Source organism: Vanessa atalanta, chromosome 2 (assembly GCF_905147765.1).
Source record: "Vanessa atalanta chromosome 2, ilVanAtal1.2, whole genome shotgun sequence".
In the NCBI taxonomy this organism is placed as follows: Eukaryota; Metazoa; Arthropoda; class Insecta; order Lepidoptera; family Nymphalidae; genus Vanessa; species Vanessa atalanta.
The window spans coordinates 6,289,648-6,317,011 of record NC_061872.1 but is presented as its reverse complement, the minus strand read 5'-3'; the positions used below and the strand labels follow the sequence as shown (position 1 = coordinate 6,317,011).

Genomic DNA, 27,364 nt, shown 5'->3' with positions numbered 1-27,364 from the left:
GTCATAAGTATCTAGGTGTTTTATTAAGATGAAATAAAATAAGATTCACACAAAAAACAGACTCACACCTCTTGTTGTAAATAAGTACCCAATGTTCAAAACTATATTTGAAAAACCGGACAAAAGTCCAGTTGTTATAAAAATATTTGAAATGTATCCAAATTTGTTTATGACAAAATTAATTTGAATGGTATTTCATATTACTGTAAAAAGTCTCTTTGTATTTCCATATAACCAATTAAATACTACCAATAAAACCATATATAATTTCTAAAAACGATATTTGGACAAACTAATTTCGCACAAATTGGGTGTCATTTTGAGTTATTTACTATTTTGTCATAAAATGCAGAGAACTTATCGAACTCGCGAAAAATCCGTAACGGTTGCTTAACGGAAAGATCAAAGACAATAATTATTTCTTGCTTTAATTTATTATAAAATAATTTAATACACAGTGAGTTTGTATCCATATTCCATAAGTACATAATGTATATTAATATGTTATTTAAATACTTTTAAACAATACTGAAACATGTATGTACATTTTTGCAATCTTACAATATTAAGATTAAATTAAGTGACCATTTTACAGGTATTATCTATTTATAGGTCATTATTTAAAAACTCCTACCACAATAATAAAAACAAATATGGAAAATAATTTTAAAATTAATAACTTTAAATTACAATTTAAAGTACAGTACAGTGCAATACAGTTAAATATTATAATGTCTTTTATTTATAGATACTTCGAGAAATATTGACTTTAAGGATCTATTTTGATAGTTCCAGTGTACTCGGCCATTATCGTCTGAGATATCACATCGTTAAGTGACACTGATCACGAAGTTTTTAAAAACGTATTGTTTAATTTCTTTTCCTTTTTTACATTTATTAAATAAATAAACCTTACATTACATGTATGTAATCAATTACTGTATGTAATGCTTTATGCAGCTATAAGTTTGAAGATAAATTAATCGATATTTACTAAAAGTAACTAAGCGCATTACTATGGCACTCCCTGAGACCGACTTGTGCGCAAGCGTAACAAAGTGATATACATACATGAAAGATTTATGATCAGGAGATCCAGATGATAATGGTATTTTTATAGTTTCGGATGTTATAAAAATAAGACGTCCTCAGCTTATAATTGTATATTAACGAGTAACACAGCCTGGGTAGACGTGTAAATATTCAAAGCGTACCCATAAATTTAAAAACTTACCTACTGAGCACGAATTAAATATTAATTACTTTCAAAATCAAGACACCACTTAAATATTCCAATGTTTATAAGGCTGTTATTACTTCAAATAGGCATAATAGTATATTATTTTGTATAATTTCCAACACGGTTTTAAGTTTTGTTCAGCTAATAACTGCAATTTTATTACATTTGTAAATTATATATTTAACCATTTTTTGATTGAGTAGGTATATTTAATGAAATATATTTAATATTCAGGAATAACTCTTCAAGTAATTATTGAAGACCGTAATATCAAACAGTTATCTTATAGATTAATATATATTTTTTGTAAAACAATAATATTTAAGGTAAGTTTCATTATTTTCTTTATTGTTAAAAATTATTACTTAATATTGTGGAAGCTTTGTTTTTTAATTGTTGTTTGTTATGTCCAATTTATAGTTGAACAATCAATTTATAATAAATTTAATTTTAATTTATTTATAGTCACGATACCATGTAAAATATCTTAATTTTAGTTACATCAAAATGTCTTCATTCAAATATATATATATATGACATGTACTCAAGTTTCATTAGACAAAAATCGATCGTTTGATACATTTTTTTAAGTGTCAATATAAAAATTGTAGTCATTACAGGTAATAAAATGTACAAACACTTTTCCTCTAAGAGTATTCAAAATTATGTTATGAAACATGAGGCTATTTCAATTAAATATTTAAGACTGTATGTTTTTACTTACTTATAATTAATTAGACACTTAAAAATATTAAAATAAAATATATTTTTATACATTTGTTTATGCATTAAAGGCTCTATCATAGAAATTGACAAGTACGTTTCGGGACACTTTTCTTACGAAGAGCAGCTCGCACAGCCTCTTCGAACACCTCGTGCATGTTTTCCCGTTCCAAGGCTGAGCATTCCACGAGTTGGACAGCACTGGAAACAAATAACCGTTTTAACATGGCAGCAATAAATAACATAACATGTAACATAACATCATATTTAGTTCTATTTTATTTTCCTTGCTGTGTTAATTATATTATGTTTAAGTACCTACAGTCATTCCTGAGCCGAGATAACCCAGTGGTTAGAACGCTGAATCTTAACCGATTATGACGGATTCAATTCCGGATACATAATTTCACGAGAATTGAATACAAGATAAAATATAAACATATAATAATTTATCTCAATGGTAAACGGTCTTTGCTACAATTTCGCTTTGGCTATGTATGTTAATGTCCTACCTAAGTCAAATAATTGTAATAATTTTACAAAAAAATATTGCGATTTTAAAAATTATTCGGCCAACCAAAGGACTCTCTCGTTTTTGTATCACAGTACAGGCCTTTATCGGTGCACGAAAGATAATGGCAACGATAACACAGCTGCCAGTGTTCGCGTGCGATAGTAACCGACATTTTTTTTCTTACACCAGAAATTACAAAGCTAATTTATTACAAAAAAATCATGATGCTTTATATACTTATGTACTCAGATATCTAGGAAATAAACAAATATAGATAGTAATTTAAAAACTTAAAAAAATATATTGTACAAGAATTTAGCCGATTGGGAAACCGTAGTTAGGTACTTAATAAATGAATATTTAAGATCCTCAATGGAACGTATTCGGTCGGTATGGTAATATATTAATAATCCCTTCTTTAGAGAATATTTTTAAATAAATACAAATTACCGTATTTTCTTCTTCAAAGTTTTGCCTTCTTGTGTCGTAATAACAGCTTTGCCGGATGCCCTCAAGTCGGTTTTCGTTGCTGTAAAAAAATATATATACATATAAAAAATTGATAACTTTAAGATAAGTAGATCATTTTTATTAATTGATGCCGTATTTAGGATTAGGATTCTTACAAAATAAAATATATTTATTATTTGTTATGGGACCTGTTGTGAAATTATAAATTTAAATATCATGTATGAAAAAATGCGTGGCTCAGTGGCAAGAACATTAATCCTAGCCGAAAAATGCTCGTTCAAGCCAGAGCAACCACTACTAAGTTTAAATTTGTGAAAGAAAACTTCGTAAGGAAACCAGTATATGTCGGATGAAAATCAGATTGCTGAGTACGAAAATGTATTTATTCAATAACCTTCTCGTTAAGAGGCTTTGACTAGCACTTAGATTTAAAGGTGATATTGAATAACAATTGTCTGAAATTAAATTTGTTTAAGTTTTTGTAATATCTTTTTTACGTCCAACTTTAGGATAGATTATACAAAGTAGTTCCCGTAACACATAGTATATCCATCACGGTCATAAGTTATAACCTAGTCCTTAGTGCCTGGCTTACATGGGTACACACTTGACCAGTTTTAAATGTTAAAAAATAAAATTGACCACCTAAAACAATATCTAATTTTATTTCTGTCTAAGCTACAAAATTATTTTAAAAAAGGACCGCTTTAGACATTTCTGCAGTAGTATTAAATAAGCCCATCCTTATTAAAGTACGCTATGACAATGGTCACGAATTAGCGGAATGTCCAGTTGTTAAGTTAATTTTATTATATCTACCAACTTGCGACTCACGCGTAGTATTCGAGTCCCATTAACTTTATATGATAATATTACGAGTACTGTAGTCTGTAAGTAATAAAATAAATAAACTTTAAGTAAATATAGATTCACAATAATGTAAATTCGTCAATGAATATAAAAATTCTGAGATTTTCAATCGATATCAAATCAGTTACAATTAAAGTAAGTTTATATTAATGTACATTCTAGAGCATAAAATTAGCAATACACGTGAATAATTTCACCAATTATTCTAATACGATGATGATGATGATGCAATCTCATTAAATTCTCAAGGGACATGACATATAATTCTTGTATTACAAGTATTAATACGGAAAGGTAACCATAATACGGAGGTTATTGCTGTTTTACTTCTTAAAATAAATAGAGACACAAAGCAGAAACGTGGACTAACTCCATACCCTTAAGCAGCCTTTAGGTATTAATGATGATGATAAATACAAATATTTTATAAATATAATAATAAAACTATAATTCAATTAGTAACAAAATGAAATGTTGTTTATAATATAATGAACAATTATTATTGTTGTGCCTAAGAAAAAAATGTAAGGGATTAGTACTAAAAATTTCAACTCACCTACGAGTACAATTGGTACTAAAGAACTGAAGTGCTTTAACTCTGGATACCATTTGTGAATTACATTTTCGTATGAAGATCGAGTGCCAACGGAGTAACATACCAAAAAGCAATGTGTCTGTAAATATATAAAAAAATAAACTCGTTTATACAATTATCTTGATCAAATTCCTGAATTCGATTCAATTCGTTAAAGATTTCGCAATAAATGATATTACAATTATTAAATACGGCCAGTTAATAGAGCAGTACCTCGTTTTTTTTAGGTAAGTATAATAAAAAATTACAAAATACGCTTTCCATTATTAATTCATCATTAAATAATAAACATTAAATATGTGTGTAACACGTGTAGTTGCTTTGACTTAAAGATAAATCACCCGTTATTTGTTAATACAAATTGAGGTTTACGTACATTATTGTATGATAACGGCCTTAATCGCTCATAGTCCTCCTGTCCAGCAGTGTCCCACAGAGCCATTTCCACTTCTTGGCCGTCGACTGTGATGTGCCCCACATAGTTATCAAAACTAAAATAAAAACATCTATTTTATTACTTTTTCATCATATATAGGTGTTTTCAGTGTCTCCGTTTAAAATCATTTTTACCTAAGATCCTGTAATTTTATGCTTTACATTATGTGCCTAATATGGTAATATGTCCACATTCCTCCTACTACCTTGCATGTTAAATTTCATTACGATTCGCTCAGTTGTATAATCGTGATGAGATAGAAACAGACAGAGTTAAAGGTATTTGTATAAAACCGATGTCAAAATTTTATTTCTTTTACGCGTAAATTCTGTGATAGCGCGGGAGGGCGAGAAGGGGCGACGAGTGAGGATGGGCTCAGGGCGCCTAGGTCTGGACTCTCCTGCCTTCCGTTTTGCATACCCTCAATACCCTATGCATAAAGTTAAAGCCAGTCCTCGATCACACTTATACTATACTGGCTACGTACGAAAATATAGGTCGTATCTAAAGACCGGCTTTGACCTTCCCAATCCATCGGTAATCAGGCTTTAGTCATTATTCTTTGAAATATAGACTAATTTCATAATTGATAGTTATTGTAATCCTGCGGCATTTAGTTAATCACTTTTCAAAATACATTTTGTTTATTTCTTATTGTATGCTTGTTCTTCGTCTTATAACATAACTTTAACTAGATAATGTCGCATTTTTTTTTATCTAGGCATATATCTAAATACTTTAATAATATTAAAAACAATTTGCAACATTATACAAAAGGGGAGGGGATTAAGAGGAACCCTACACAACGATTTTACTCTTTTATAGTTGACCAAATAACACCAACGAAATATAGACAATACTTTATATTATAAATTCCTGACACAAAACAAGGTAAAACTAGTAAATATTTTAAAAGTTATTTTAAAAACAAATACTTTGTTTTTAAAATAACCTATAATAGTAAATAAAAGACCTTGTGAGCAATTACGACGAGTTTTAGTGACGGTCATTGACTACAAAATACATAGGACCTTGGTATAATGTTGTAGCGATGGACTCTTCGACTCTTTAACTGTAAGGAAGTCTTACTGTAGGCGTGCGTCAAGTTTCTTAAAGAGGAAGCGACAGACTCGCACAATAGATGCAATGCCGATACGTATATGATTTTATAAATAGTGCGCTCGAATTGCTTCGCACATTACTAATAATATTAACTGCACGATCGCATTCATAGCCGGAAACAGGGACTCATTTAATTTTAAATGCTTACCAATAATTCTCTCATTTATTGGGTCTTAATAATAATGAACATAACAAGTATAATAATATTGCGCTACCTCTTCTTTTTAAGTTAGGTTAGTTTTAATTTATTAAAAAATGTGTTCAATGTACAACGATGAACAATTAGTCACCCGTCTACCATAACTCAGTTACAGGTATTTATCATATTAAGCGAATAAATGACGTCAGATTATTGCCGATTTGTCATCCATTAATGTAAATATTTAATATGCATATATACTTTGTTTACGTTAATCTGCTTTTGGCGATTGTATTTAACTATGTAATATTTCTTTATGTGGGATAAACATACTTATATAAACATTTCAAAACAAATACTCGTAAAGTGGAAGTTGGGTCCAAAAATCATACACAAGAAAAACCTTTTACTACTACTACTTACTGTACGTACATTACAACTTACACCTAAGACTATGAAAAAACTACATTAATGAATGACTGTATAAAAATTGTTTAAATAATTAGGTTATCTATGTATGATTTATTTTTTAAGATACTATATGAAAGTAAGTATAATATGTATGTATATTTATTACGAGATATAATATCGGGCAATGATACTGTTAAGGTCAGTCTGTTCCTCGACAAACATGTTAACTTATCAATTCCAAGTGTAGAACTCACTGTCCTGTCGCAAGTTGTATATATTATATGCACTAAACTTATAGTTAATTTTGTATAAAATACGCTAAAGCATTAAATCAGAACTAGCGACAAAATATTTAATTTCAGTACATTTTACAAATAACTCGATTAGATAAGAATTAAGTGAAGCGGGTTATTAAACATAATTAACAAAATACTATCATTAACTTTATATCGCACGATGTTATTAAATTTTTTATTTTTCGTTAATTGATTTTCACATCAAGAATATATACTATTAAGCTAATGCTAATGAATAAAATGAATTCTATAAATGAAAAACTAGCATCATTAACTATTTTAAGCTAGGCGATTGAAGAAAGCAATGTAAATATGTTTAGATAAAAAACCTTGCAAGGCAATATTATAGCATAATTGTATAAACTAAAACTGTAAATTAATGAATTTATTAATTATTATTATATAATCCTTTTCACATATGATTTCAAAATTATGAAAATAATTCGAAAATATAATCATTTATAGGTAATAAATAATATTTGATTAAATTTAAAAAATATAAATGGCCCAATATGGCCAGTTAATATGTTTTAACGAACTTTTATAAGAAAAACATTGTGAAGAGTTCAATCTCTTTTGCTATATTATTTACACTATGTGGAGGATGTGTATTAAGTCTTATCAGTGACGGATATCCCAGTAGTCCGCGCAGATTTAATATGGAAGTAGTACCTAACGCATAAGATTAAACTTTACATTTTGATCCAAATAAATCGCAAATAAATTTAAATATTTATAAGCAAGCAAATACTTTAAGCCTTCTAAAAATCAATATTTAAACTTTAGGAAATAATTTACATTGTCATTTTATTACGAATTTTCTATTATAAATACTTTATATATGGGTATTTCAATGAGTCATATTAATGATAACGCGCTTGTAAAGTTATTAAAGGAAAATATAGCAAAAATGTGTAGAATATAGTAGGTACTGACATGGTTATGTGAATTTAATATATTTATAATATGTTTGTTTAAATTTAAAACTAAAGCTACAACAGAGATAAGAGATTACCGCATCAACCTGCTAATTTTGACACGCACGTCGCGCTCGCTCAACGTTCGACCCATTGACCTATAGTCGGATTTGATCAACTTACCTCAACTAATCGATTAGATACCAAATAGTACTTACACTGTCGGTACATATTCCTTTGGGAATTCATTCCTCGTGTACACATACAGAAGGCAGGTTTTGCCAACCATTCCGTCGCCCACTACTGTTATTTTTAATCGCGGCACTGTCCCCATCGTATTTACCACCACATCCAAGTTAAACTCACAAACAATTATCACTGTTCTAACAACAACGTCTATTGTTTAACACTCCTTTAAACTACAACTGTAGCATATCGAATTTAAGTGATGATTTGATCATCGGTAAGACAAATCGGTCCTTGACGAATCTTATCACTCACACTCAGTGATGTAATGATCTTATCAAACTTGTAGAAACATTTGCGATAACGCGGCAATTTAATTGAAACAAGGCGCGCGCGCGCACTTTGGTGGTTAAACGCGAAATGATCACAAATATTAAAATGCGCGTGATTCAACATAGATTTGTCACAGCCAAACAGCCGGTTTGTTCGTAGCGCGCGCGTATTGAAGGCGGTCCTCACTGAATATAATTCCTAATTAATTCTATGTACGTATTCTGCCCAAACTGTTAACAAATGAGTTACGTCAGTTTTGTCTGCTTTGGCATTAAATATATAAAATCAAGTTTTGTTTACATTTAACATGTTATTCATATATTTTTCCAATTTGATGTTTGACCACTGTCTTAATTGGTTTTAAATTAATTAATAATCTATTTGTAATAATGTAATAATAGCTATCTTATAAGTAATCAAATTAATTAAAGTTTCTTATTTTATTTATTTTCTTATTTACCATTCATGAAATTGCTATTAGTTGTATAAAAATAGACCACATTATTTTTAAAAAATTTATTATCTTAGATTTTTCATCACTTTAAGGCATTAATATAACGATTTTTACAGTATTTATTAATAATGTTAACACAACCATCAGTCAGTACAAGGATTAGTTATAATTAGAAATCTACATTTTAATATTTTAAGAGATCAATTAATTAAGACAATTAATACTTATGCTATTATTATATTATGTTTTGTTGCAAGCTATTTAATTTTCACACCACCAAGTCCTTCAAGAATGAGCTCCTCCTTGAGAGCCAACACTTCTCTTAGTAAATCTTGATTATTAGCTTGTAGCTGAGCTATTACTGATCTTTGTTTTCGTTCACGCTCTTTCAGTTGCATGAGTGTTGAATCACAAATATCAGCGCAAGGTGTGAAGTTGTCTGTTCTCAAAAAAATATTTCTTATATATCACAAAATTTTAAAAATTATTTATACTACTACTATTTCTACTAATATAAAATAATTTATTTTTCAATTCCTTAGTCTAGTGGCTATCATATAAAATTGTCGATCCAAATTGTCGGGTCTCAACATAGTGCAGATCCTGGACTCCAATGAAAAATATTGAATTTTATCATCAATAAATGTCTAGTAGGAGTCCAGAGCTGAAACATTCTCATTTTTTACTCTATTAAATGAAAGAAATCATAGATACAGGCAGAAACAGAAAGTAACTTTGTTTTATTTGTTTTATACTATTTTTTTTTTTTAGCATTGGTAGCCTGTAAATTTTCCCACTGCTGGGCTAAAGGCCTCCTCTCCCTTTGAGGAGAAGGTTTGGAGCATATTCCACCACACTGCACCAATGCGGGTTGGCGGAATACACATGTGGCAGATATTTGTTGAAATTAGACACATGCAGGTTTCCTCACTATGTTTTCCTTCACCACCGAGCACGAGATGAATTATAAACACAAATTAAGCACATGAAAATTCAGTGGTGCCTGCATGGGTTTGAACAAGAAATCATCGGTTAAGATGCACGCGTTCTAACCATCTCGGCTCAACTTTATACTATTTATAGAAATAAATCTATGCTTGCGGAAAAAATATAATATATATGAAATTATATTGGACTTCCTTACTAATGAATTAATATCTCCATTCAGCTGACAAATAATACTATTATTTTATTAATATTTTTTTCATTAAACATACCTGATTTATTCCTTAGTCTATCTAAAATCTTATTGTTTTCAAGCTGTAGTCTTGCTATTTTGTTCTGCAAGTACTTTTCATTAGTCTCTTTTTGCTTGGTTAACTGATTCAATTTCATCTTTGAGTCCAATAGCTTTTGATATATTTCATTAGACTGATCTGAGGCTCGCTGTGCAGAGGCAACACATGCTTTTGATTCATTCTTTTCAGTGCTCAACTTCACATTTAATCTTTCAATTGTGTACTAGAATTGTATAAAATCGAAAAAAATTATCATATAGATTTACTTATTACATACAAAATTTCATTCACATATTTACTATTTATACTGATGTAGATAAATGTGTAGGTTACATTATCAGAGTGAGCACTTTGAGTATAGTGTCACGAGACTCATATCATTATATGCAGCAACTAATAATAAATGTAATAAATATACATAAACATTTGATCTTATCCAAATCCTAGACAAAATCATTATTAAAATTTTTATATGATCACTTCAGTGGCTTCAAACTTGATGTTGTTATATAGTTACTTCTTGTAATAGAAATATTAAATAAGTATAGTTAAGGTGTTAGTTAAGGTGGTGCCAGTGTTTTATATTACACAATGCAAGTTGACAAAAATACAATCGAGATACATAACAGATCAATCTTTTAAATATTTATTTTTAAGCCTAAATAAAAAGTAATATACATATGTTGTTAAACCATAAAAAATAAAACATTTGCTTTAACTTTTAACTCACATTTATGTGTTTGTTGTTTTTTTCCAGAATATGATTTTGCTCTTCTAAGCTTTCAACTTTATCCGAAACATTCTTAAAGTGATGCAACAGTGTCCAAACTGAATTTATTAGTTTTACGAGGGCACCTGGACTTAAAGTATCATTTTCAACATCTATATGTGGGTTGAAAATGTAATCTATATTTAACAGAGAGAATTCCTAGTCGTAAAAGAAAAGAAAAAACATTCGGTTAAAAAAAATTGCTGTGTTCGTTATCAAGTTCGCATACGTTATTAAAATTACAAATTAAAGGCCAAATCAAAATTAGAAATAATAATAGTAAAACTAATAAACAGTAAGATCTTACCTCGTTCAGTCCGATTAAACATTCTTTAAAGTTCTTTAATGTGCATGGTTCATATATAGTTGCCTTTTTGAATTTATAATTTTCTAATAACTCTTTAATTTCATCGTCTAAACTTTCATTATCGGATGAAATCATTTTAAAATTGACTTCTAATTCGAAGTGCACGTTAAATTAAATTGCAAAACAAATGAAATTTAGTAAAACTTTTTGACAACTGATTTAAAATTTTAAAAGCTAAACAATACATGAATATTGAATACAAACGTTAAATACGATAGTTGCCAACTTTAAAAAAAATATTCCTATTATTTAAAAAACAAAATGTAAATTATCAACCAAAGTTAATCTTGTATTAGTAATTGTAGTAATAAAATTTTATTACTTCTAACGTCATGTATTGTTCTTTTCTTAAAGATGAGGCTTATAATTTATTCGAAAAAGTAAAGTAAGATAGTCCTAAACTCAAAATACACATAACAAAAAGCAGTCTATTAATAAATTTATACGAATATATCGCATATAACGTGTATTTCAATTGATGTTATTATTATCTATTCCAACCATAACAGAGAAAAAAAACAAATAAACAACATTTGACGGCAAATTGACGCGATATCATTGGTCGATAGCTTGATTAATCTATGATATTCACTATGGATTTACGAAAAAATGGCGTATTGAACATCAATTAAACTGTTATCGGAATTTTGGAAATAAAATGAAAGTGGAAATAAGTTCTTGTGTAATAGTTCTAGTATATTTAGAGATATAATAATCAAAAACTCTTAGTAGTGCACAATATAGCTGAGTTATTAGTCAGAGTAATCGCATGAAATACGTAAATCTAAGGTTTATTTATATTTTTTCCTACTTCCATTGAAATAGGCTATAACTAACACAATTTTCCAAGATAAAATAGTCAACCCTAAGATAAACTTCTCTTGAGCTGGCAACATTAAGATAGACACTACTTTTCAAGTATGCGCGGCAAGGTTACAAGATTTAACCGCTACGGCTTAACGTTAGAAACTAATAATTGAAGGAAACAAAAATTAAAAATACTTTTCGCAAGTTCGCAGTATTTTTTCGAAATCGTAGAAGTATAAGATATTTTTAAATTACTTAGTACAGATATGGAGTTGGAAAAACAACTGGTTTATTTTATTAAAATCTACTAACTTTAAGAATTATTATTAAAACAAAAAAGAATAGTAGATGAAAAATATAGTTTACCTAAGAGTAAGAGGAAGTAAATTTAAAGGAAACAACTGACTATAATAAAAATATTTTATTAAGATAATATCTATAATAAGTTGTTGCCCGCGGCTTCACTCGCTTTTTAGGGTTTGGTTGTCTGGTATTAATTATAAAATTGTATATCCTTGGGTTAGACCTTCATACAAATATTAATCAATTCGGTTCAATTGTCCCATCTAAAACATTAGTATACATAATTAAGCTATTTTTTATTCATATTCTATTATAGAATTTTTATGAATATAATTCATAGAAAGCACACGTCACTTGTAAAATAATCATTTTCTCTTATAAGCAAATTTACAATTTAATTACTGATGCTGTCACTACGATTTATCTTTACGATAAAAAAACGACATTGGCGGAAAAGTTAAGTTATTATCTTTTTCACGTTATATAGTTACATTAACTAGAATAGACTACAGACTAGGAGCATACATGTAGATACACCCAGAGCTTCGGCTTTTCGTTTTACTTAATTTTAAAAGATGTGTATATCGCTCAAGATATGTTCTAACACCATGTTATTTGTGTCTCAAATATTATTCAATTAATGTCCTGCCTGAAAACGCATTTTAGTTGGTTTCCCGCCATTATACGGATTATCAGATGTATAAATAAATCTCAAAAAAAAAATTCGTCTAAGGCCGTCTCGTAACAACATTGAATTGTAAACTTAACCTTGTAAATTCATAAAAGAAAATCAATAGCATACTAGAGTCTGATATAATTATTCGCGATCTTGTGATTGAATTATTTATTTATAACTAAACCCTGTCCAACTTAGTCCAGTCCAGTTATTCACTTTTTGACATTTGCCTTAGAACATAACTATTGCGTATTGCCTACAAGTTAACTTTAAAAAGCTTGATAAAAAATATATACACTGCCTAATCTATAATTATCTTCTTGTGACTTGTGACACAAATATGACTAATTTGAAATAGAGCAAAATTAAATCAAATCATATTTCCATTAAGGCATTTTTACTGTACTGTCTAGTTTATGAAACAAGTAACATAAATTACTTACCAGTTATCACATATAACCGAGGATTATCCCTTGCTCTTCGGCGCTGTAAAATATCGTGAGACAAGCATGCAAGTTGCATAAACTGCCACATCGGTATTTCACAAAAAAATCTCTCTCTCTTTACTTTTCCATTTTATTTATATTACGAAAATATAAAATATAACTTCGATAGAGTTGCTAACGGCACTAATAGGTGTCAGTTAACGTCACTCGGAAATTGAAAAAAATATATGTACCTATAATTCAATATTTTTTCGATAGAAATAAGAAGATAATTACAAAAAGAAGATGTTTAAAATAAAACAAAACAAATGTATTAAAATCATATTTGTTGTTTAATGGCACTTGTTTAAATTTGTTATACATCTATGTTAATTTGTGAATGAAATCAGTCGCTTATCGAGACGTTATTTCTGTTGATCGCATTTATATATTTTACATTTTATAATTACTGGTCATTTCATAATTATTATGTTTCATTATTCTGAGACTTTTATAAGATATTTCGTACTCTGCTTTAAAGATATTATTTAAAATACTGACACAAACGTTTATCCAATTTACATTACTTTTAAACAGCTAACAATGTCCATCTTAATTAATTGCTATATTCAGAGTCTTAGCAACAAAATGAGAAGACCTCTTATCTATGATTCTTTTGTCTACAGTAGTTTACAGCAATACCATTAAATTTAAATAACCTTTATATAACCATAAGCTAATTAAAAAAAATCTAATATATTGCTATTAACTCGGATTGTTGCAACGTTAGTTTAGTTAGAGGAAATGCAGCCGAAACCGATCCACGGTATACAGACACTGGAAGTGGGCGGTTCCGTTAATACGTGTCACTTTTTCTTACTGTGATCTATTAGTTTGTTCTGAAAAAAAATGTTACAATTACATAATATGTTCACTTAACATCAAAATGCAGCTTGCATGGCAGTGGCCTATTGGAATCGAAGAGATAGGAGGTAAGCAAATCTTAGAATTACATATTCATTAAAATATTTTTATTATTATTTTTATAATGCAGCTTTATTCTACTCATAGACTATTCCAACCACAAGAGCACAAAGGCCAAATACACAACATTTGACATCGAACTGATGCGATATCATTGGTCGAGATCTTGAATAATCTATGTTATTATTATGGATTTACGGAAATATGGCGTTTTGAACGCCAACGAAGCTGTTATTGAAACTTTGGAGTAAAATTTTAGTGAACATAATTAGCTAAGTTTAATAGAGCGCTACAAATAAAAACAAATAAATAACGGACAGTGAGTAGTGTGCAATATAGTTGAGTTTTAATCAAATTGCGTAAAATATTTGAATACAAGGTTTTTTTATTGGATTCCTTCTTCGATTGGAAAAGACTATAACTACTCAATACTCATATTCGTTTTAATTCTTTTTTCAAATTTCCGATAGCAACTTCGCCGACATTCGAAACTCCATCATTACACGAATCCGTTATGAATATAATAATAGATTATTAAATATGTGACAGTTTTTTATTTGTATTTACGGTAGCTATGATTGCAAAAAGCTATAGACTATATTAATTAGTTACAACAATGCACACATATGCATTAAATAAATATTTACCTTTGCTAAATGAAGTCCAATTTCGCTGAGTCGCTTGTGTTGATAAGTCAATGGTTCGTGAAGCTTAGCGTCACCTCGTTTATAAAAGTCGCTATAGTCAAGTCGGAATGCCAGCGTTTGAAGCGAGACTTCTGTGTGCAAGGCTAGCTTTAGGATTAACGTTGTCACGTGACCTCTAAAATATTAAAAAATAATTAATATTAAAAATATAATTATAGAACTGACTCTCAAGCAAATAATAGTAAGGGTTTGTATAAATTAAGTTTAAAAGTTACCATTCAGGTTTTAGAATATGCCTTGGGACTTATATTTTTGATGATTATTTTGGTTAGTAAATAGTTGTAATTTTATATAAAAAGTAATTAACAAAAAGATTACAAGCTCACCGGTAAGTACGCGCCCAGACATTAAGATCGGCTTTTCGGTTACCTAAGAACTGTTGAAAAATTTTTCTCTTCTCTTTATCTTGCGCTTCATCAGCAGCGGTGAATGCATATTCTCCTACAATAAAATTAAATAATAATTACATTATATTATACTTAAATTCTACTTTTATTTTGCAAACAAGAAGGAAGCTAATAATCATCTTTATTTTACCTCGTGATATACGCTCGGCTTTCAACTGCTCTAGTCGCTCGCGGCGTTCAAGTTCAGCATTAATACCCGCATGCAGCGTCGTTTCGAAACTACGTAGGGCGAGTGTCTCATTCAAAACATTGCCCAAGTATGATTGCAGTTCCTATAATTATAATATTATTATTGATACCTAGTATTTAAAAAAAAAAACCAAATTTTTAACAATAATATAAATTTTTTTGTATTGGAATCAAAAGCGCTTGAAGTATTTGGGGGTGTAGACCTGTGTGGTGTGGTGGATCATGGCATGTATCGAGTGGCGGTCGAGCGCTCGGTGGTGCAGCGCCAGCAGGCGGTCGAGGTGGTGACGCGCGGCGGCGGCGGCCAGCAGCTCGGCCCACGCCGCCTCCGCGCCCTCGCAGCTGGCCTCCTGCAGCGCGCCGCACAGCCGCAGCGCCTCGGCGCGCAGGCACGACACACGCCGCATCAGGCCCCACACCTCTATGAGATATAAACTACATTTTTTTACTTGAAATAACTTGTCGTAATAGTGATCGATTCAATAATAAATTAATCATGCAATATACCTTCAATAATACAATTAAATTTCCTGAACTAGTGATATGGGACAATAAGAAAAAAGTTGCTCCCTACAATAGAGTAAAAAATATCTATCTACCTGGCATATGTTTGAGTCGTTTCTGCAGTATAGCGTGGTCACGCCAGGCGTGGTGTAAGGCGTGCTCGATGCGTTTAACGCGCCACAGTTGCGTGAATAACGCACGATAACGTGCGGCACAAGTCGCTGGGAAAAGTGTTCCTAATGGCCCATCCACGCGGTACTGAAGTGCGAATACGTCCCAGCCATTATCCTCGCGACCGTCACCTGGACACAAATATTCCCTTTTAAAACAAAGTTACTGTTGATATAGAAATAAGCAAAAAATATAATTTTGTAAAATAATGGAGATAATACCATAATCAAAAGACTTTTACTAACAATTAGGATAGAGGTTGACGTGTAAGCGCGCCAGCACATGCGGCGGCTCGAACTGCGCGTTGGTGGCGCGTACTGCGGCTTCCAGCGTGCACGTCAAATTGTGCACGTATAACGATGTCGCCGGTTTGTTCAGCTCCTCCCTACACCAAAAAAGTATATTAAATAACATTTGATGAACTTCTTAAAGGTAACAATATTTAAAAGTATAAAAACAGCAATTTCAGGTGACATAAGTGACAATATTGTTTCATAATTGTCAAGAAGAGTCTAAATCAGACTCGTTACTCACTGCAGCAGCGTCATGAGATGGTGTACGAAATCTCCCTGCGCGAGCAGCAGGTAGCGGCGGTGCGCGGCGAGGTGGTCGAGCAGGTGGTGGTGCGTGGTGAGCGCGGCCAGCAGGCGCTGCGCAGCGGACGCGTGCGCCGCCGCCACGCCCTCGCGCAGGCCGCTCGCCTGCCACCACGCCGCGCTCTCGCTACCTATTCATGATCACATTTATATACACAATGACTATTTATATTCAAAATTGCATAAATTGAATAAAAAAAGTAAATATATGGAGAGAGAGAGAAGGAATGTTCCCTACAGAAATTTCTTCATTATCAATAGCAGGTTATTCCTACATTTAACACGAAATTTACCAGCTCGAGGCGGCTCAAGAAGTTGGTGCAGGTGGTGGTGGTGGTCGGCGGGAACTGGCTCATCGGCGCACGCCTCACGCATGAACACTACGCTCTTGCCAGTTGCCAAGATTTGCGCCGCTTGCTCGCGCGACATGAACGACGGCACCATCCACTCCCTACGCGCACAACAACGCACAAGTGGATTATTTTTTGTTTTGCTTAATTCCCTTTTTAGATAAAGACTGAGTTTTGCCATTGTTTTAGTTAAATTAAAAATTACTATTAATTATTATTACCTTCAAAAGAGAAACACTCACCTCACTCTATATTTATCATGCCACATTCGATCTATAGGCACGCCACTTCTGCTTTCGATGAAGAACTCGTTAAAAGGATCGTCGATCTCTCCTGCGAAGAAATACTTTTAATTAAAATAAAAGTCAAAAGAAGCATGATCGTACCGTAAACAATAATCGCGGCGCGCCCTGCGTACCGTGTAGGAGCCAGCGAGTGAGCATGAGCAGGAGGGGGTAGGTGAGCGCAGTGAGCAGCCGGCGCGCCAGCGTGGCCACGCGCTCGTCTCCGTGCCGCACGAAGCGGTGCACGCACGACGCCAGCTCTCCGCCTGCGAGGGGGAAGGACTAATTATGGTCGAAAAAAGTGTGCGTAGGTGTCGGAATCTTTTAGAATTGGTCTTCTAGTGGATCTTACTACATTTCGGTATCCGATATTATATTTACTTTTCTCTAACAAGGGTTTATCATCTAGCTATTACGGAACAGAAACGTATTGTATGTTTAGAAAAAAACTATTTTCTATAACCTTTTTTATGATGTGCTGTATGTGCGATATTGGCGAGCCAGGTCAGGCGATGCAGAGGTTCATAAGCCCAAACGCAAACACGTCGTAATGTACCACCGCCGCCGTCACCTTCGCACACCTATAAAGATTGTACTTATAGTAAATTTAATAAATAAAATAATAAATATTAATGATTAACATACTCAAAAGTTACCTGGGATTGCAATAGCGCAATACTCCGATAATATTCGGTGAGTTCATCTCTTATTGATGACACTAATCCTTCGCCCATTAAACCTTAATATAAAATTTCATAACATTAATAATAGTTACAACAGTTTGAAGTAATATAATAAATTTAATAGATATTTTTTAGTACAATATTTAAATATCATACCTTGAGGCATGAGTCCCGACGCAGGGTCAATAAACTCCTTGAGACGATCATGAAGGAACCCCAAGTGGGCTATTCGTGAGTATAATGTTTGTGCTGGACGCGACCAATTAGCTGTATTGGATGCCTTCACGCCTGTAGCAGCTAATACTGCGTCTCGTACGCATGCACGCTCGTTTGCACGTTCTTTAAATAAAATAAAAGTACACTTCCATGAAATTATACAAAACAAAAAAAAGCATTTACACTTAATATAAGTATAGTTTCCGGCAGCGGCTTCGTCCATGGGGAGGTGTAATATAGCCTATGTTTTTTTTCTATATCCCTGGCTATGTAGAAGTAAGTATATATTAAAAAATCGTTGAGTAGCTAGAACGAGATAGCATAACAAACTCATTTTTGCATTTATAACGGCCTAGCAATGTCCATAAAGCAGGTTCGTTCTTGACCCCTTGGGCAACTGTAAATCTTCTTCCCAATCCTTTAGTAGATAGGAATATTAGTAATTCCTTAAAATGGAATATGATTACTACGATTCTTTTAAAAAATACTACGTAATTTACGCAATCTAAATTGGCAGATAGACACGACTTGTTGCGCAAAAACTCTTTATAGGAACAGAAGCGTGTGGAGAGATTCAGTAATTAGGGCTAGAGAACAAAGACGCAAATAGTAAATAGCATATTACATGGTCAATTATGTAACTAGTACATTGTCGTAATTATTGTCTATGATAAATAAACATTTTCTTAAAGTTTATTGCATTCATTGTTGTTCTGTGAAATATATTTGTATCAAATATTTTACCATTAGATTGCAAGGCCACAACCAAGTTGCTATTGTTAGATGGTAGACTCTGATTAGAACCCTGTTGTTTCAGAGCATTATTTTCCCAGCCGACTGATCCTATAGTGCTTTTACTGGAGCTTGATGTTGCCGCTGTAGAACCTAATGCATCATTCTAAAAAAACAATTTTTAACACATATTTTTTTATTTTGTATTATACATGTATTATTATTTATTAGTTTCTTTTAATATCATATATTTGATCAAAATATTAGGTTACTTGGTGGTAGGGCTTTGTGCAAGCCCGTCTGGGTAGGTACCCACCCACTCATCAGATATTCTACCGCCAAATAACAGTACTCTGTATTGTTGTGTTCCGGCTAGAAGGATGAGTGAGCCAGTGTAATCACAAGCACAAGGGACATGACGTATTGGTTCCCGAGGTTGGTGGCGCATAGGTGATGTGGGGAATTGTTAATGTTTCTTACAGGGTGGTGGTGACCACTTACCATCAGGTGGCCCATATGATCGTCCGCCAACCAATGCCATAAAAAAAAAAAAAAAACAAAAAAAAATACATGTTATAAACAATCCATTTTGCTTGAACCATTTTATTGTACTCAAAAGTGTCTATGTATAACCTATTCCAATCAAGAAGGAATAAATATAACAAACCTTAGATTTACTTATTCCATGCATTTTGCTAATAGCTCTGCTAAAATATGCAATAAAAACAGTTCTTGCTTAATATATTTACTTACTATCTATCCACATTAATTTTACTTTTAATTAGTTTTAATTAGAGCTTTGTCAATATTCCATATTGAATATCATAGATATTTCAAGTTCTCAACAAATGATATCATATATTTATTCCTCTTGAGGTTGGTATAGGCTACAGTGGATTTATCTTAACTAATCAAGTCAAGACAAGCACTCATCCATTGAAGTTAGTAGATTAGTTAACTATATGTTATACGAAATGTTTTTTACAAAATACCAAATATTTTTGTGATTTATATTAGAAAAATGTTTTCTAGAAATTATTGAAGAATTATGTACTAAACTTAATGTATTATAAAGTATTTATAAAATATTTATAGTTTGTTTACCAAATAAATATCAAAAATAGATATCTGTAAGTATCTGCTATTACACTATTATTAACTATTATACCCACAAATAATTAGCATTGTATTGGAACACTCCAATGATAAAATAAAATGTGCACTTATTTACATACATACACACACACTTAAAACACTATTTTATCACATAATTGGCTTGTCTTTATCTACAACAGCCACCTTGATGGGAATTGATAAATATATATTATGTTCCAATACAATTACATGGGAGAATAAATATACTAATATAAATAATTTAAAAGACAAAAACTCACAGTATGTCCAAGATTAGGTATGGGGAATAATTGTTGTGTAGATTCTGAATTCTGTGGTGTCTCAGAAAGGGCTAACAGTAATGAAAGCACAGCAACTCTTTGCTTTAATACAAACTAAAAAAAAATACACTATTATTACTATGAAATAATAAATAATATATATATATTTTAAAACAAAATGCCTTACTGAATTCTTTAGTTTTGTATATGACTCATTAAACTTGTCTGCATCCTTTGCTGACAAACTAGCTAATCGAGAATGAATCTTTTGACAAAGAAATCTTTCATCTTGAACTGATCGAGATTTCTCACTCGTAGAAGACAAATATGAGAGTGCCAGTTCGTAAGCTCCATCTGAAAATAATTTATCTGTCTATAAATATAAGTTTTGCTTAAATACTTCGAAGTATTTGTGTATATAAAAATTAATTAACTGCCTTTTTTAAGCTTCAGGATAAAATCTTTAAAATATTGTTGCATTTTGCGCTTTAAAATATATCGAAAATGAATAATATTATATCTAAGAAATAAATTGACAAACAATATTTTTAAAAAAAGAAGCTTACCTGGATCAGGTGACAATCTTTCGCACAATTTATGAAGTAATGTAGCAACTGTACTTGCCGGGACTTCCATTTAAATTTCCGATAAACAATGCGCTATAATTAGGAGGCATTCAAAATAAATTGGACATTGATTTTAATATTTAAAATCTTGTTATTTCAAAAAAGCGTATTCGTAATATAAAAATAAAACACAAGTAATTAATTATAAATTATGAAACTTACAGTTGTTCCTTAAGATTTTAATTTGATATTTACAATTTTGTCTAACTGGCGAATTGACAGTTGCACTTTGAAGTTTAAAGCTTTGAAGTTAAATTATTAATTTATTTATTTTATCGACTGAGTGACTAACGATTGCCAGCATACAGCCCACAGACGAATGAATAGAATAGTATGTTATTTTTAAATAAATTAATCAAAATGTTCATCTTATATTTAGGTAGATAGCTTTTTCCATATCAAAGTAATCTTGAGTACATAAAGTGATTGTTTTTCATATGAAAAGTTTATTGGCTAGTCTGAACGCAGTATTATAAAATGTTCTGTGAATGTAACTCTGACGGGGGCGCTATTGAGCGAGTCTAAGGAGCCAAAAGAGCTCACTAGCGCCACGGACACGATCACGGCGTTGACGCTGATTTTTCAGAAGCTTAATATTTTATTCAATGTACCTACAGCTATAATCAAACTGTAAAGTGAACAACAGTAAATAGTTCTCGTGAAAAAAAAACATTATGATTGCTCTATTTGTTTATTAGTGTTTGAGTTAGTTTAAGATTGAATTGTAAACATCGATGTGTAAACATGAGTTTTTCAATAGATGAAGTGAATTTTCTCGTGTACCGATACTTACAAGAATCTGGTATTTACTATCTGACAACCATGTATTAGACGCTAGAATGCATTGTTTATGTATGTAAGTACAACATCAACTGATGATGTTATGTTTTAGGTTTTCATCATTCGGCGTACACATTTGGAATTGAGTCTCACATTTCTCAAAGTAACATAAACGGAGCTCTAGTACCTCCAGCCGCTTTATTGAATATATTGCAAAAAGGTCTTCAATATACTGAAGCCGAAATAACTATTGGAGAAGATGGTAAGAAATATATTACTTTGGTAATAAATGTGAAATTAAATGTATATATAAAAAACAAATGAGTCATCCATATATAAACTAATAAACTCAGAATAAAAAAAATATCTTTATACAAATACTTAACATACTAATTTTAAGGTATTTCAATTTGCATAAGAATATTTACCATCAAAATCTTAGATCACCTCTTTTTATTCAAGGCACAGAAACTCGTCTCACAGAAAGCCTTAGTTTAATTGATGCAGTTACACCTGACATTGTTGCTGCTCGACAAAATGCTCACAATGCACAAAAACAAGCTAATAAAGAACCAGGCTCAGGCGGGGAACAAAATGGTGTTGATGTAAGTGCATTAAATGTAAATAGTAAATTAAAGAACTTCTATATATACTGATATTATATGATATTAATTGTTTATCATGGAATATTACTTCATTTAAAAAAAAAAAACTAGCTTAATGTTTATTGTATAATATAACCATTTTTAATGTGTGATTTTTGTTAATTATAGACAATCAATCTCCAGGGAACTACATGTACTGCAGCTACAACAACAGGTGGAGCTGCAACTCCAAGTGCCCCCGAGAATATGGATGTAGATCAGTCAATTGAAATACCTGCTAGTAAAGCAACAGTTCTTAGAGGACATGAATCAGAAGTATTTATATGTGCATGGAATCCCAGCACAGATCTTTTGGCAAGTGGCTCAGGAGACAGTACAGCTAGGTGAGTATTATTTTTGTTAAAATAAAATTTGATAAAGTTTGTAGTTAATTATTTTGAAAACATTCATAAATTATTCAGTCTACTTAATGGTAGGGTTTTGTGAAAGCCCACCAGGGGCATCTTACTTCTTACTTACTTACTTCTTCTTATTACCTTTTACATATTCAACTGCGAAGCAGCAATATTTAATATGGTTATGTTCTGGTTTGAAAGGTGAGTGAACCAGTGTAATTACATGGTTGATGGTGCATTGGCAATATAAGGAATGGTTAAAATTTCTGACCGTGCCCATATCTATCAGGGGGCCCATTTGCCTGTCTGTCAACCAATATTTAAAAAAAACTAAAATTTTAGGATATGGGACATGTCAGATAATCCTGCCACTACTCCTAACCAGCTGGTTTTGAGGCATTGTATTCAAAAAGGTGGAGCAGAAGTGCCCAGTAATAAGGATGTCACATCATTGGATTGGAATGTAAGTCCTTTTTATATTTCTTAAATTAATATTTTTATTCCATTTGTTTTCTATCTTAAGTTTTATTTGTACAGTAGTAGTATTTTAAGTATACTGATGATGAATTTGTTTTTATACAGATTTGTGCATATTGAGTTATAATTTTTTACAAAATAATACAATAGAAATGTCCTTAAAAAAATATTTCATTAATATCATTATTTTTATTTTCAGTGTGATGGTAACCTTCTAGCAACTGGATCATATGATGGTTATGCTCGCATATGGACAACAGATGGCACATTAGCTTCCACTCTAGGTCAACATAAGGGCCCAATTTTTGCTCTCAAATGGAACAAACGAGGAAATTACATTTTGAGTGCTGGGGTATGTTTAAAGAAAATATTAGCAAAAATACTAAAATTTGTATGTAAAACTTAAAATCACAACAAGCTATTTTCAGGTTGACAAGACAACAATTATTTGGGATGCAGCATCAGGGCAATGCACACAGCAGTTTTCATTCCATGCAGCACCAGCACTGGATGTTGATTGGCAAACAAATACTGCATTTGCATCATGCTCCACGGATCAATGTATACATGTCTGCAGACTTCATGTAGATAAACCTATAAAGAGCTTCCAAGGCCACACAGTTAGTATCAATTGTTAATCAATTTAATTAATTGTTGACTATAAAATAACAATGCTTATTTTGTACATAGATATTTCTAAATATAAAATATTTATATTTTTTTAGAATGAAGTAAATGCAATTAAATGGGATCCTCAAGGACAATTACTTGCTTCTTGCTCAGATGACATGACACTTAAAATATGGTCAATGAAACAAGACACATGTGTTCATGATTTGAAAGCTCACTCCAAGGAAATATATACTATAAAGTGGTCTCCAACTGGACCAGGTACACAAAATCCTAACATGAATTTGATACTTGCCAGTGCATCTTTTGATTCAACGGTACGCTTATGGGATGTAGAAAGAGGAGTTTGTATTCACACACTTACAAAACACACGGAGCCTGTCTACAGTGTTGCATTTTCACCTGATGGAAAATTTTTAGCCAGTGGTTCATTCGATAAATGTGTACACATATGGTCAACCCAAACAGGAGGCTTAGTTCATTCTTATAAAGGCACAGGAGGTATCTTCGAGGTGTGTTGGAATTCTAGAGGTACTAAAGTAGGAGCAAGTGCTAGTGATGGAAGTGTTTTTGTCTTAGATTTACGCAAGTTATAAAATATTTGTAATATTATTTCTTATAACCATCATAGTGACAAAACAACTGATAATATATAATTTGTCATTTTATTTAATAAAAATTGTTTCTAGTTGAAATAATTTTTAATAGCAATATATAATTAAAGTATGGGAAATGTCCTATTTTGTTTTTTCTTACATCTTTTTTCACAGAAATAATAAAACAATACTCAAATCATATACTTTATTTCATCTATTAGATGTTTGAGCAATACAATCTTAAACATGTGTATTGACAGTTATTTGTTAAAAGTTAAGAATGTCAATTTTTTTTAAGATATACATTGATATTTTAAATAAAGATTTACTTTCACATTTTATTTCATTAACATTTAATTTAAACTAGCTTTTTTTTTCTGAAATATTAGTTGAGGTCTTGAATAAAGAAATGATGTTCATAATTACATTCAAATGTTTTGAATGTTGATGAGGTTTTTATCCCAACATTGGAAGTAAAATGGTAGTGCTTACATGTTGTCATGTATTACATATATCTAAGGGTATATTAATTAAAAACTGTTTGTAGTGCATAATATTGTAGCACTATAAGCAAATGACATTGAATATGATAATCAAAGGAATGTTTACTCCTTTTTTAATTGGAACAGGGTTTAATTTTATATGTGATCTTCTCAAATATTATATTTATTTTGATTCAATTAGAAAATTGTAGCAAAATTAGTTTTATTTTATTACATATATATATATATATTGCACACACATTAATAAGTTATCTTTGCAAAATATATGATTCTACACTAATGAGTTGAGGTGTATGGACGGATTATATTTTTACTAGCTGTATTTAAAACTTATCCTGAAAAAATATCTGCATATCAAATTGTCTGGACAAAATTTGCTTAAGTTTAACCAGTAACCTCCATACACAGAATATATTTAGTAATCAATGGTCCTTGTATCCACAATGATTTATAAAGAGAGTAAAACCAGGTGAAATAATTATGTTTTCCTAGGGTATAAAATTGGAACCAGTGACAGTTTGAGCCCAATTATAACAAATGAACAGATAGGTCACATTATAGCAAACATCCAGGAAACAAAAAAAATATAGTGAAATTTTACATTATATTTCCATGGGTCTTTTGTAAGCTAGTAGATCATCATGTTTATATAAAGTGTGTAATTTTTCATACATATATTTGAAAAAATATAAAAGGTTGTCATATTGGCCATCATATGGTTTGCATAAAGTATGATTTTCTTGTGTGTGTATTGGAAAATGTTTAGTAAGTTCATTTTCATAGAGTATACTACGACCCCAAGCATTCATATGTAACTCCAATAATAACTGATGCAATGCTTCAATTGTTGAAAGATACCACCTGGGACTTCCCTTTTGATGGCGCCAAAACTGAGATATTCTATTTTGTAAAACAATTTGAGGTATTTTTTGTAATCTTTTGTCTGCAAATATTCCTCGACTCTGATTCCATGTACTATCAATTAAAACTAACCGATTAATTGGTAATTCTTCTGCATGATATATTTCGTTATTACCATTATTATGACTGAAGATTTTTGTCATCAAAGTACCAACATTATATCCAGAAGGCAAATGAGCTAAAACATTTTGAGTGTAAGTCTGAGGGTTGCATTTACCCGTAAACAACTCTTTAACAGTGCGAGCTTCTGTTCCTGGATATAACAAAACTGTTCTCCCATCTATTACATATTCCGGTATTTCAGGATATGTATAGACATTAACATCACAAGGCGCTAAGACAGCGGCATGGGCTGCGGTGCTTTTACCGTCTATTTCACGTTTGTGTTTGATTATATCAACTTTTATTGGCAGCTAAAAATTAAAAAATATAAGTACCACGGTAAAAAATATTTTAATAAACTAACAATATAAAATAAAGTTATGATCTTACACTACATATCGGAATGCGACCTTCTAAACAGGACACGGGAACAAAGCATGTATAGCAAAAATACATTCGGGATTTGCCACAACGTGGGCATGGGCTACGATTGCTTACACCATCTAATGTACTTGAATTCGATATTTTAAGTCCTTCAAATGGATTATCATCACGATTTCTTGCTTCAAGACTTTTAGGGTTCATACTTTTTATTTAGATATTTCTAAGGAATAAGCTCATAAACTTCCTACGGAAAATGCGATTAGGTTTCATACCAATTAAATTACTGAAATGTGTATATAGGTCAGAAATACATCAACTTTTTACACGACACTATACCACAAGCTTGACATCACTTGACATTGACATGTAAAATAAAAAATATTAGACAGATAATACATACGCCATTATTTTCATGATAATACATATACTTTTTTATTTATACTATCAAAGAGTACACTACAATCAGTATTTTTAAAATTCAAACGTATTTGACGCCGTAGATGGTCTATCTTCTAAAGTCATATACTTTGAGCATAACTTTATTAACATTGCTTGAAATGAAATCAAATAAAAATACTAAGTTCATGTAGGCTTTTACGACCACTCTTGAATCATTTAACAGAATTGAATTATATATATAAAGCTATCAAAGCTTCGGAATGTATTTTCTACCAAAAAAAAAGGCAATCGACAAGAAACTAGGTAGTTATTTGGTAGTTACTCTTTTCCAACATTTTAAATAAAAAGTGTTTTAATCAAATTTAATATCTTTATATAATATATTCTGCCTGAAAGCTATCAAATAAAAGCTCCAAGCTTTTGTATCTATACTAATA

At 31.2% G+C, this 27,364-nt stretch overlaps 5 protein-coding genes across 8 annotated transcripts; 1 reads left to right on the top strand and 4 right to left on the bottom strand.

Moving 5' to 3' along the window:
- Positions 1-1,985: 1,985 nt before the first annotated feature.
- On the bottom strand, positions 1,986-8,360 carry LOC125073226 (ras-like GTP-binding protein RhoL). The gene is made up of 5 exons (XM_047683972.1): positions 7,953-8,360; positions 4,790-4,904; positions 4,375-4,492; positions 2,928-3,006; positions 1,986-2,164 (listed from the first exon to the last, which is right to left on the bottom strand). The coding sequence occupies exons 1-5, from the start codon at positions 8,066-8,068 to the stop codon at positions 2,041-2,043; spliced, it is 552 nt and encodes a 183-aa protein (XP_047539928.1). The 5' UTR covers positions 8,069-8,360; the 3' UTR covers positions 1,986-2,040.
- Positions 8,361-8,754: 394 nt separating this feature from the next.
- Positions 8,755-11,258, bottom strand: LOC125073710. Of its 2 annotated transcripts, none has more exons than XM_047684694.1 (4): positions 11,022-11,258; positions 10,676-10,873; positions 9,925-10,168; positions 8,755-9,146 (listed from the first exon to the last, which is right to left on the bottom strand). In XM_047684694.1, exons 1-4 carry the CDS (start codon positions 11,154-11,156, stop codon positions 8,965-8,967), a joined length of 759 nt encoding a protein of 252 aa, XP_047540650.1. In that variant the 5' UTR covers positions 11,157-11,258; the 3' UTR covers positions 8,755-8,964. The 2 variants fall into 2 exon arrangements, with proteins under 2 accessions (XP_047540650.1, XP_047540659.1); XM_047684703.1 differs by having other exon boundaries at positions 10,676-10,851; positions 11,022-11,163.
- A 2,374-nt stretch (positions 11,259-13,632) lies between these two features.
- On the bottom strand, positions 13,633-21,360 carry LOC125070336 (gamma-tubulin complex component 3 homolog). Of its 2 annotated transcripts, XM_047680160.1 has the most exons (19): positions 21,298-21,360; positions 21,076-21,168; positions 20,697-20,863; positions 20,510-20,623; positions 19,128-19,281; positions 18,324-18,506; positions 18,141-18,223; positions 17,948-18,065; positions 17,619-17,750; positions 17,443-17,533; positions 17,144-17,301; positions 16,789-16,981; positions 16,500-16,639; positions 16,179-16,385; positions 15,783-16,000; positions 15,521-15,662; positions 15,310-15,424; positions 14,924-15,098; positions 13,633-14,191 (listed from the first exon to the last, which is right to left on the bottom strand). In XM_047680160.1, the coding sequence occupies exons 2-19, from the start codon at positions 21,143-21,145 to the stop codon at positions 14,159-14,161; spliced, it is 2,493 nt and encodes an 830-aa protein (XP_047536116.1). In that variant the 5' UTR covers positions 21,146-21,168; positions 21,298-21,360; the 3' UTR covers positions 13,633-14,158. The 2 variants fall into 2 exon arrangements, with proteins under 2 accessions (XP_047536116.1, XP_047536125.1); XM_047680169.1 differs by lacking the exon at positions 21,298-21,360 and having other exon boundaries at positions 21,076-21,211.
- Positions 21,361-21,677: 317 nt separating this feature from the next.
- On the top strand, positions 21,678-24,714 carry LOC125072594 (F-box-like/WD repeat-containing protein TBL1X). 2 transcript variants are annotated; one of them, XM_047683233.1, is made up of 8 exons: positions 21,678-21,937; positions 22,028-22,177; positions 22,378-22,520; positions 22,704-22,903; positions 23,258-23,378; positions 23,592-23,744; positions 23,821-24,012; positions 24,118-24,714. In XM_047683233.1, exons 1-8 carry the CDS (start codon positions 21,880-21,882, stop codon positions 24,616-24,618), a joined length of 1,518 nt encoding a protein of 505 aa, XP_047539189.1. In that variant the 5' UTR covers positions 21,678-21,879; the 3' UTR covers positions 24,619-24,714. The 2 variants fall into 2 exon arrangements, with proteins under 2 accessions (XP_047539189.1, XP_047539183.1); XM_047683227.1 differs by having other exon boundaries at positions 22,689-22,903; positions 24,118-24,712.
- A 127-nt stretch (positions 24,715-24,841) lies between these two features.
- On the bottom strand, positions 24,842-26,875 carry LOC125072607 (tRNA-uridine aminocarboxypropyltransferase 1). The gene is made up of 2 exons (XM_047683242.1): positions 26,535-26,875; positions 24,842-26,455 (listed from the first exon to the last, which is right to left on the bottom strand). The coding sequence occupies exons 1-2, from the start codon at positions 26,727-26,729 to the stop codon at positions 25,724-25,726; spliced, it is 927 nt and encodes a 308-aa protein (XP_047539198.1). The 5' UTR covers positions 26,730-26,875; the 3' UTR covers positions 24,842-25,723.
- Between the last annotated feature and the right edge of the window lie 489 nt (positions 26,876-27,364).